Below are 9,868 nucleotides of genomic sequence, written 5' to 3'. Positions count from 1 at the left end.
AACAAGAGATTGTGAAACTGATGCAGTACTAGCATAAGAGAATAAGAGTTAACAATTTCCACTGTGTTTAATTCATAAAATAGTTACATGATATGGGGGCTCTGTAAACTGTTTCCTGACAAAGTCCAGTACATCTGACCAGCCTGTTGTTGAAGCAAAGTACTTCATTTTCAGAGAATATTCTTGGGAGGGTAATACATTGGGGGTTATTTTATTCTATTTTGCATGTTAAGTACAAAACAGTTGGCTCAGAAGTTTTTTTCATCACATTTTACTACCATACTAAACGTCTTGTCTCAGGTAATAATATGAAATTCCGATTTCTCTTTGCCCCTGGCTTCCTTCGCATCTATTTTGGCTGCACTGATGCGAAGTAGATTTATCTCCAGCGCTCAGGGATGAGGCCCCGGCAGTTCTAATCAGGGAAGAGGAGCCCCTCCAGAGCCTATGGGAACCGAGGCCTTGAACACCCCCTACCTGCAAAGACCCACGTTATGGGCTGGAACCAGAACCCTGGCTGAATTCTTCAAAGGACAGAGGGTCAGGCGTGAAGTCTGGAGGAATAAGACAGAGTTCCATTCTGTTCTTCTGAACTGCATTGGCCCACTTACAGTTTATTCCTGAACAGCCTATCAGCAAAGGCATACGAAGCAAGTCAGAGGACAGAGAATTTTTTTTTTAACGACATTTTTAGAGGTCGGGTTATAAAGAGCGTGTCCATTTAGATACTGTTTAAGGGCGGCATGGACTCCACAGCCCAGTGGTCCTGGCAAAGGTTATGAAGACAACGATAAGCGACGATAACCTGACTGCGGCTTAAATCACCCTGGCAGAGTTGTTGGAACAGACGATCTGCCAAAGCAAGGGTGCGGCTCCACCTTCTCAGGGGCTGGGCATTGCAGGATGACCGGAGAGATCGATTCCTGTCGCTACATTTTGCAGAGGCCCGGGCTGCTTTGTGGGGGTCCAGGAAGAGCTCCGCAGACCTCATCCTTGTCCCCACCGTCCCCGACCCCGCGGCAGGGAGGCCCCGGCGCCCGTAGGTGGCGCCCCGCGTCCGTGCTTGCACTCCTCGCCCGCCCGCGCTCAGGACGCAGCTCCGAAACCCTGCGCGTCTCCCCAGGTCGTTAGAGCTGAGAGCAGGCGTTTTAATAAAGAAGCGCGGGTGCCAGCGCGCGCCGGCAGGTCCAGAGGAGCAGACACGGAAACCCAGGCGGAGGCGCCTCTAATCCCTGCCCAGACCTGGCAGTTCCCGCACTGGAGCTTCTAGAACCACAGCTTTTGCATCACTAAAATATTCCAAGATCTTTCTCTTCATCCAAGTCCTCATTTTTTCTTTTTCTTTTTTTTCTTAAAGAAAACTGCTTTACGCATTAATTATGAAAGTGATCGCGCTATTCAGGATTAAGACTTGGAGGGGATTTGGAAAAGAAAAGCAACAATCGAAAAGAAGAGCAGCGGCCAGCGCTTTGGAGGTTGCCTAATTGTTTGAAAGCGAGACGTCTGGGAAGATTTCGCGCTGGGTGTTTGGGTGAGAGCGGGACCTGGGCGGTGCGGGGTCGGCGGGGTGCGGGGCGCAGGTGCCCAGCCCGGGAGGAGGCGGCGCGCACGGGGAGGTGTGGAGGCGGGAGGAGCTGCCGGGACCGCGGAGGTCGGTGGAAAGAGGCAGCTGCGGGCACCCGGGCGGTGCTGACCCGGTGCGGGCGCGGGGCTGAGCGGACGCGGAACATACCGGTGCGGAGCGCGGGGCGGTCGCGGGGTGGGGCGCGGCGCGGGGCTCGCGGGTGCGGGGCGCAGGCCGGTCCGGGGTGGGGCGCGGCGCGGGGCGCAGGCCGGCGCGGGAAAGCAGCGCGGCGCGGCGCGGCGGGGCGGGGCGGTTATTGGCCCCGCGCGGGGAGAAGGGTCGCGCTCGGTGTCTCCTCCCGCCAGCTCCGGCTCGTCTTCTCCAAGCAGAACAACTTGGCGGACAGCGGAGCTCGCTCGTCATGGATGTTCCAGGTAACCCGACCCAACCTGCCCTCCGCGATCGGCGCGTTCACCGCATCCGTGCATCCGTTTCCACGAGGACGGTCGCGGGTCTGCGTCTGGGCGGGGAGAGCGGGAGAGCTGCTGGAAACCGTCCTGTTCAGTGGCTGAGGAGGGAGGCTGCCCGTGGAGAAACAACTTGTCTCTTCTTAGAAAGATTGTTTGGACAGCCGGAGGAGTTGTTCGGCGGCTGTGGGCGGCGAGCGGAGAGGTTTCTTTGCCCTTTTTTTTTTTTGGTTTCTCGACTGGATATTGAAATTATCTGCTTAGTTTAGTGGGGGAAGATGGGGCCCCATGGAAAGTGCGAACAGGCGCGTAAGTTGGCAGAAAGCGGCAGGGGCTGCCTCCCGGCTTGAGAGAAACCCCCGGAGTCTGGAAACAAAAGCTGCAGAGAAGCCGAGCTTGGGATTCCCACCGCCGGAAACCTCAGGTCCTGCGCCAGAGAGGGGGATGCGAGGGGCTTCTCCGGAGCGGCTCGCCGCGGACAGCCGGGACGTGGGAAGCGGTTGCTTGGTTTTAGGATGTCCCTGTCTTTGGGGTTTTTGTTTTTTTCTCCCGTCTTAATCTTATTATTCACCCTAAGGAGCTTCCTGGGCACTTGTTCTTTGGGTGGAAAACGGCTAAGATCTTGCGAAAATGGATTGCTTAAAAAAAAAAAAAAAAAACAAACACAAAACCAACTCTAGGTTGGAGAAATAGAGGATGGAAAGGCAAGCAGTGAAGAGAAAAAGGGTTCTTGGTGTGGCTTAAAAAAATGTTGCTGAAAATAGAGCGGTTAAGGCTCAGTGGATTTTTCCGTTGCCTGCGTGTTGGGTCCCGCTCTGCCATGGGCTGAATGGGCCGGGGGTGGCGCGGAGCGCGTCCCTGAGGGTCCCCGATCTTGTCATTATTGATGAGGCCCTGCGGCATGGCGAGCCCCGTCCCCGACCGCACCCCCGGCGCGCGCCCCTCCCCAGGAGCCTTCAGGGATGCCCAGGCCGGGGCGCCCGGCGTTTCTCGGGACCTGTTGTGCCAGTCGGGGAGGGGATAGCAGTGCAAGGGGCCCAGAGGGTGGCCTCCAGGGAGGGGCCCTGAGCGCCGCCGGAATGCTCCCCGCACCTCCTTCCAACGCAACTTCACCCCCGGTCTCGGGGCTTGGCTTCTCTGCCCTGACAGGTCCGCTGGCGATCTCCTTCTAAGGACCACCCTGGCCTTGACCATCAGAGCGGGGGACCGAGGCCACAGGAGGCTCGCCCCGGCCCCGCGCATTCGCGCGCGCCCTCCTGCTCTCCGCGCGCCCCCAGCCCGGAAGCTGGCGCCCGGCCGGGACCCCCGGGGGCCGCCGCTGACCATGCCCGGGCGCCGGGGGGCGCTGCGCGAGCCGGCCGGCTGCGGCTCGGGCCTGGGGGCGGCGCTGGCCCTGCTGCTGCTGCTGCTGCCCGCCGGCTGCCCGGTGCGGGCGCAGAACGACACGGAGCCTATCGTGCTGGAGGGCAAGTGCCTGGTGGTGTGCGACTCCAGCCCGTCTGCGGACGGCGCCGTCACCTCCTCGCTGGGCATCTCGGTGCGCTCCGGCAGCGCCAAGGTGGCCTTCTCCGCCACGCGGAGCACTAACCACGAGCCGTCCGAGATGAGCAACCGCACCATGACCATCTACTTTGACCAGGTCAGCGCGCGGGCCTGCCCTCGCCTCCCGCCGGGCGCGTGGCTGGGTGGCCGGCTTCCCAGACGCGGAGCTCCAGGCTCTCCCCTCCCCTCTGCCCTGCCTTTCTCCCTTCTCCCGTGAGCTCTCCTTTTCACACTGTCGCTGCTCAATAACTCGTCAGCTCAGTTGGCACTCGGATGACCGAGAGTCGTGTGGAGCTGGGCGTCCCGCTGAGCTAAGAGAGCTGACAGACATTTCCAAAAAGAAACCGGTTTTCGCTAGAGTTGGGGCCGTCCTTGTCGGGGGTGGGCTCCTGTCCCCCTCGCTGGCCACTTAGAGACTGAGTGCATTTAAACTCTCCTCGCTAACCCCGGGGGGGTTCTCCGAAGGTCTCAGCCCAGGCTCAGAGAAGTACCTACTGTTTATTTCGGAATGGATCCTAGAGAGAAAGCTTAACTTCAAGAGAAATAAGTGGGGAAGAGTGTGGGGAAATAGCACCCATGGTTGTACAGAAACAGAAGGAAACATGCTGCTAAGTCACTTCAGTCGTGTCCGACTCTGTGCGACCCCACAGACGGCAGCCCACCAGGCTCCCCCGTCCCTGGGATTCTCCAGGCAAGAACACTGGAGTGGGTTGCATTTCCTTCTCCAGTGCATGAAAGTGAAAAGTGAAAGTGAAGTCGCTCAGTCGCGTCCGACTCTAGCGACCCCATGGACTGCAGCCTACCAGGCTCCTCCGTCCATGGGATTTTCCAGGCAAGAGTACTGGAGTGGGGTGCCATCGCCTTCTCCAGAAGGAAACAGTGTGGTCATATAAATACGATATGTGGCAAATGCAGTATATACAACGTAACATATGAATACAGCAGGTCAATATCAAATTTGGTGGGGTATATAAAGAAAAAATGAAGAGCAATGAAGTTGCCTTAGCCAGCCAGCTCCCAGTCCCTTCAAAACAGAAGAATCCCTTATGTGATCAGGTCTTGGCAGTCCCTTCTCTGGGTCACTGCTGCCCAGGATTTAAAGGTCCTCACCTTCCCCTCTCTCCCTACTTTGGTTTCTGTTGTTTTTCAGAAACAAACAGGAAACATTAGAGTGGTTTCCAACTTTGTCTAATCATCCCATTCATTTGGCCACAACTCCTCCCTCCTGGAGTTCAGGCCTCACTGAGCACTTGTTTGAGTCCCTTTCTCTCTGTTAACCAGCTCGCTGACCTGGTGAGGACCCAACTGCACAGACCAACACCTCATTTTAGGCCAATGTCTTCATTTGCTTTAATCCTTGTTAAGGATTATGTATTTGAAATTTGGAGAGGTGTATACAAAGGGATGTCTCTCTTTAATCTGTTTTTTTTTTTAATGAGACATGCATGTATTTATTTTAATTATGTCCAAAAGCGACTGAACTGAACTGAAAGCAGACAATGAATTAGTTTCCACAGTGTTTTTATAATATATCGTCCTTTCATTTGGGTGTTAAGAAAACTCTGTGATGTACACGGCATAAGCAGTAGTAGAATTTTCATTTTATAGATGAGCCAACTATGACAGGGCAGATGAAATGATGTCATGCACCAGTTAGGGAGGAATTGAAACCGGCTTTTCTGGGGCTGGTGGGTGTTCGTTCCTCTACAGCAGGGCCTTGAATTTACCAGTTTCCTGAATTAGATGTGGAGGTGAGAGAGTTGAGGTCATTGAGTTGGGAGAAGCACCAAGGGCTTGGAGGAGGAGGCTTGATTCTTTGAGACTTGTAAGGCAGATGGGACACAGCCTCAGAGGGAGGAGGACTTGCATCTTGAAGCTCCCATCTTTAACAGCAGCGCCCGAGTGTCTCTGAGCCCTGCAGTCAAGGAGGGGCTCAAGTGTGCTCAGAGCTCCTTGAAGAAGTTGACGTGGCTTCTTCCCCAGCCCTCCCAGCCTTTCCAGTGGCGTGGTTCTGGGAGCCACGTGTGATCCATCTGTAATGAGTGTGTAGGAAATAACAGCCAAGGGTATGGTTCGAATTTGTTTTCTGAACAGATGACAGGGTCTCTAATCTAGGGTTCTGCTTTTGTTGCGAGCTGTGTGTTTTAAAAACTGAGACCACCAGGCGGGGCCATTTTATGATTTTAATTGGGTTGTGCATTTGTGGGTGAGGAGGGGTGGGGTCCAGACAGGGATGAACCTTGAACATCTGACAGGGAAATCTGTTCGTAAAGGGGGACCCTCTGCTCAAGTCACTCCCATCCATCTTTTATTGGAGAAATAGCATCTGGAGGGTCACGTGATTTCATGTCTCATGGCTCACTTTGTCATTGTTCTTGCACTTTGTGGAATTTGAGCTGAGGGTGTCAGGCTGCCTTTCTTTCCCCTCTCTGGGTGGTTACTGATGCTTCTGAGCGTGAGGTCACAGCCCAGCTTAGGGACTAGACACCTCACATGGAAGAAAGTGAGGGGAGATGGGCACAGCCAGTGTTTGGACTGTGGTTATTCACCCAGCAGCATTTATTGAACACCTACCTACTGTGTGCTGCCAGGGGCGGTGCCTGGGGCTGGGAGACAAAACCTCACACCATCCCTTCCCTCCAGAAGCACACAGAGCTCATTCCAAGCTTTATCTGATGGAATTTAACTGAGGTAATGGGCCTTTTGCTTCACCACCCTTTCTCTTCCCGCTCAGGACAGATCTCTGTTTTGGTCCAAGCTTCTCATTCAGGTCCCCAGAATCCCACAAACAGTCTCAGTTTACAGATCATCTACCTACCAGACTGTCTTTTGTGTTATCCTTCTGCCCCACCCCACAAGAGCCACCATGTGCAGCCATTGTTTTCAACACATAAATACACTACACTCTCCAGAGAGACAGCCTTCTGAAGTACCATCCATTAGAATCCTTTGGAAATCAATGCCTGCTGCAGGATGTTTAACTGGGGGCTGCCTGCTTCCTGGGGGTGGGGGGTACTGGGTCCCTGAGCACATGTTGCTGGAAGTCCTGCAGCTCTTAAAGGGACCGCTGGGGGTGGTCTGTTGAGTCTGATGGAAACACACACTGAGGAGGGGCTTGCTATGTGTCTGCCCTATTCCCTCTTCTTTTCCAGGTCTTAGTAAATATTGGCAACCATTTTGATCTCGCCTCCAGTATATTTGTAGCCCCGAGAAAAGGGATATATAGCTTCAGCTTTCACGTGGTCAAAGTGTACAACAGACAGACCATCCAGGTGGGTCACTTGGATAGCTGGACCCTCCTGACTTTGGACGAATAGTCATGCCCTCTGTGAGGTGGGGAGGGCCAGGGAGGGTGTCTGGCAGGATTCTGGGAACCAGGTCAGTCCTCTGGGTCAGCTCCCCCTGACACGCAGCTCCGTGACTGGGGTAGGGGGGGGTGAGATGAGAAGAAGCGGATGGGAGTGGGGTCCATTGCGGTCGGCTGAGCTCTGCCCTCTGCCTTGTAGGTCAGTCTAATGCAGAACGGCTACCCGGTGATCTCGGCGTTCGCCGGAGACCAGGACGTCACCAGAGAAGCTGCCAGCAACGGCGTCCTGCTGCTGATGGAGAGAGAGGATAAAGTCCACCTCAAACTGGAGAGGGGCAACCTCATGGGGGGCTGGAAGTACTCCACGTTCTCGGGCTTCTTGGTTTTCCCGCTATAAACACAGACCCTCCCCTGGACGGTGGGGACACGGCTGTCTGGACCCAGGTGCCCACCCTTCCCAACCCCCCGAACTTGCTGAAACAGGACAACTTGTTTCCATCCTCCTCCATCGGACTGTGGTGACAGAAGAGCGGCTTCCTTCGGAACCTCCAGCATTTTCTCTTAATATTGACCATTCCTTTGCGACCCGGCCCCTAATGAGTTTTAGACAACACGGTCGGTCTTAAGGAGAAATGAAATGATCGATCTGAGCAATTTGTACCTGTGATTGTAAAGTCAATACGGGATTTCATTGTTGGGACCATTGACTTTTCCTATGTTGTTTGTACGTGGTATTGTTGGCCCCGTGGGAGGGGTGCCGAGGACCCCGGGATGGATCGCAGGCTGCCGGCTGGGCTCAAAGCAAGAGCCCCTCCGCTCACCGCCACCCGACAGCCCTTGAAACGTGTTCTCTGTGTGTCTGTTCAGCCTTAAGAAAAAGAATGGCTTCACTTTCATGCTGTATTTCCCCCACCCCGGGTGGATGGGAGTGCTCGGGAGGGGGAAGGGGACATTGTATCAAGAAGTGCTTTATCCGGAGAAGCAAATTTTGCACGATTGGACTGCAGCTTTTGTTTTGTATTGTTTGTGTATGTGTGTGTGTGGGTTTTTCTTTCCCCCCTCCTCCCCAAGAAGCTTTACTTTTCTTCACACACATAGCTCCTCCTTCTCACCCTTGCTTTTATCTTTTGTGCCGGGGTGGGGAGAGAAAATGTGTGTTGGATTTCTGGAGGAGACCAAACAACACAAAACAAAACAAAAAAATAACTGTGTATTTTGGATGAGACCAAACCAAACGGAAGGTAGAGCAAAGTGAAAATGACAGGCGGACATTTCTGCTTCTTTAAAAGAGACTCTCTCAGAGGCACTTTTGGAAGTACCAACCTGGATTTTTTTTTTTTTTTTTTTTTACGTTTTGGAATACTTTTAAGAGACGAATGTTGCTGGGTGGCCTGAATCATGTCAGATGAGAACTGAAGCTGTGAGGACCAAGTTCCCAATCACGTGGTCTCTTTGCCGAGCGCAACTGGGTCTTCCTGGCAGCGTGTTTTTGCTCCTTTGGATTCACATCCGGGTGAGCGCACCACAGTCAGGTGCCTCAGCGTCAACCGGACCAGCCAGTTCTTACCCCTCAGGATCCTCTTCTGATCTGCCCGGGCAGAGGGTGTGGACACTCCCTGCGAGCGCCTGGTGGGGAAGCCGCGTGAAAATCGCAGTGGTTGAAGGTTATTGGCAGAGGCTCCCTAGAAGCAGTTTCCCAAATCCTCGTTGTTTGGCACCTGATACAACAATATTATTTAAACACAGCTGAGAGTTGACGGGTGCAGGATTCCTTCGCCAAGGAAATGGCACTGATCCCAAAGCAATCAAAGAAGAGACCTCAAACCGGATGTTAATTTGTCCTTTGTGTAACAATGTAACCAAAATATTGATGATAAAAAGTCATAATTTAAGATTCTGAATAAATGGGTTTGATGTCTGGCTTGCTCTCTCCCTCCAGCTCACCTCCCAACTCAAAATGCGTGTAAGGAAAGGCCAAGGTTCAGGAGCATGGGGAATCAAACCCATACTGTTTACACTTTAGAAAATACACAGAAGAAGACACACTAACATGTGTATCTTGCTGGGGTCCAGATGGATAGTGCCTCCTTAAATATCTATTTTTCACACAGAAAGGTTTAGGGGGAGGCATTAAGTGACAAGGGCTTCCCTGGTGGCTCAGATGGTAAAGAATCTGCCTGCAATGTAAGAGACCAAGGATCCATCCCTGGCTTGGGAAGATCCCCTGGAGAAGGAAATGGCAGCCCACTCCAGTAGTATTGCCTGGAGAATTTCATGGATGGAGGAGCCTGGCAGACTACAGTCCATGGGGTTGGAAAGAGTTGGAAACAACTGAGCGACTTAACAGTTTCAGTATCTAACAGTATTAGGTGAAAAAGACAGCATTAAAAAGATGTTATGGATATCAATCTGCTTCTATCACATTTAATCTTCGTGTAGTGCAAGGTCCAATCCAATATTTCAATCAGAGAGCACAGATACGCAAGAAACTCATTTGAAGATTGCATCAGTTGTTTGTAAGATGTGGATGAGGGTGGGATTCATTTTCAAATAAGAAATGCAATGGGGACTTTATACATGAAAAAATACAGTTGGGCTAGCCATAACTGAAGAAAGAATATAACAGGATGCAGAATTTGACTTGAATAAAAATGCTGTTACATTGTGTAAGGGGAAAAAAACAAAATACATCAACCAAAAAGCATTTGGGCTATTTTGGCTCTTTGAATAGAAGACATAATTCTGACCAGAGCATTGTTTATTAATGCTGGTAATATACACAGCAGGATGGTAGCAAAGATTTTCCTCTGTTTTCTTGCCCTCAGTTATTTAGTCCTCTTTCCTTCATTTCCTAACCTTCTGTTCAGTTTTAAACAACGAGCAGACAGCCCTCAGTAGGAGACAGCACGCTGCTACAGCACGTCGGAAACTGAAATATATACGAGTAGTTATTTTTATTGCTCACTAATTTGTAATAGACATTTCTTC

General features: G+C 52.4%; 1 protein-coding gene across 2 annotated transcripts; it reads left to right on the top strand.

The window, feature by feature from the left end:
• The first annotated feature begins 283 nt into the window (after nt 1–283).
• CBLN2 (cerebellin 2 precursor) lies at nt 284–8,801 on the top strand. Of its 2 annotated transcripts, XM_025273320.2 has the most exons (6): nt 284–866; nt 1,358–1,531; nt 1,954–1,998; nt 3,181–3,670; nt 6,726–6,845; nt 7,080–8,801. In XM_025273320.2, exons 4-6 carry the CDS (start codon nt 3,356–3,358, stop codon nt 7,275–7,277), a joined length of 633 nt encoding a protein of 210 aa, XP_025129105.2. In that variant the 5' UTR covers nt 284–866; nt 1,358–1,531; nt 1,954–1,998; nt 3,181–3,355; the 3' UTR covers nt 7,278–8,801. The 2 variants fall into 2 exon arrangements, with proteins under 2 accessions (XP_025129105.2, XP_025129109.2); XM_025273324.2 differs by lacking the exons at nt 284–866; nt 6,726–6,845 and having other exon boundaries at nt 873–1,531.
• The last annotated feature ends 1,067 nt before the right edge of the window (nt 8,802–9,868 follow it).

The sequence above is a fragment of the Bubalus bubalis genome, chromosome 22 (assembly GCF_019923935.1).
Source record: "Bubalus bubalis isolate 160015118507 breed Murrah chromosome 22, NDDB_SH_1, whole genome shotgun sequence".
Taxonomy (NCBI): Eukaryota; Metazoa; Chordata; class Mammalia; order Artiodactyla; family Bovidae; genus Bubalus; species Bubalus bubalis.
The sequence above is the reverse complement of the archived record's forward strand: the minus strand, read 5'-3'. Positions and strand labels throughout refer to the sequence as shown.

What these genes read in the sequence shown, in the direction of transcription:
- CBLN2 (XM_025273320.2), top strand. Translation starts at nt 3,356, where the DNA reads ATGCCCGGGCGCCGGGGGGCGCTGCGCGAGCCGGCCGGCTGCGGCTCG. An exon ending in TGACCATCTACTTTGACCAG is followed by an intron (nt 3,671 to 6,725) that starts GTCAGCGCGCGG and finishes CTTCTTTTCCAG; the next exon opens with GTCTTAGTAAATATTGGCAA. An exon ending in ACAACAGACAGACCATCCAG is followed by an intron (nt 6,846 to 7,079) that starts GTGGGTCACTTG and finishes TCTGCCTTGTAG; the next exon opens with GTCAGTCTAATGCAGAACGG.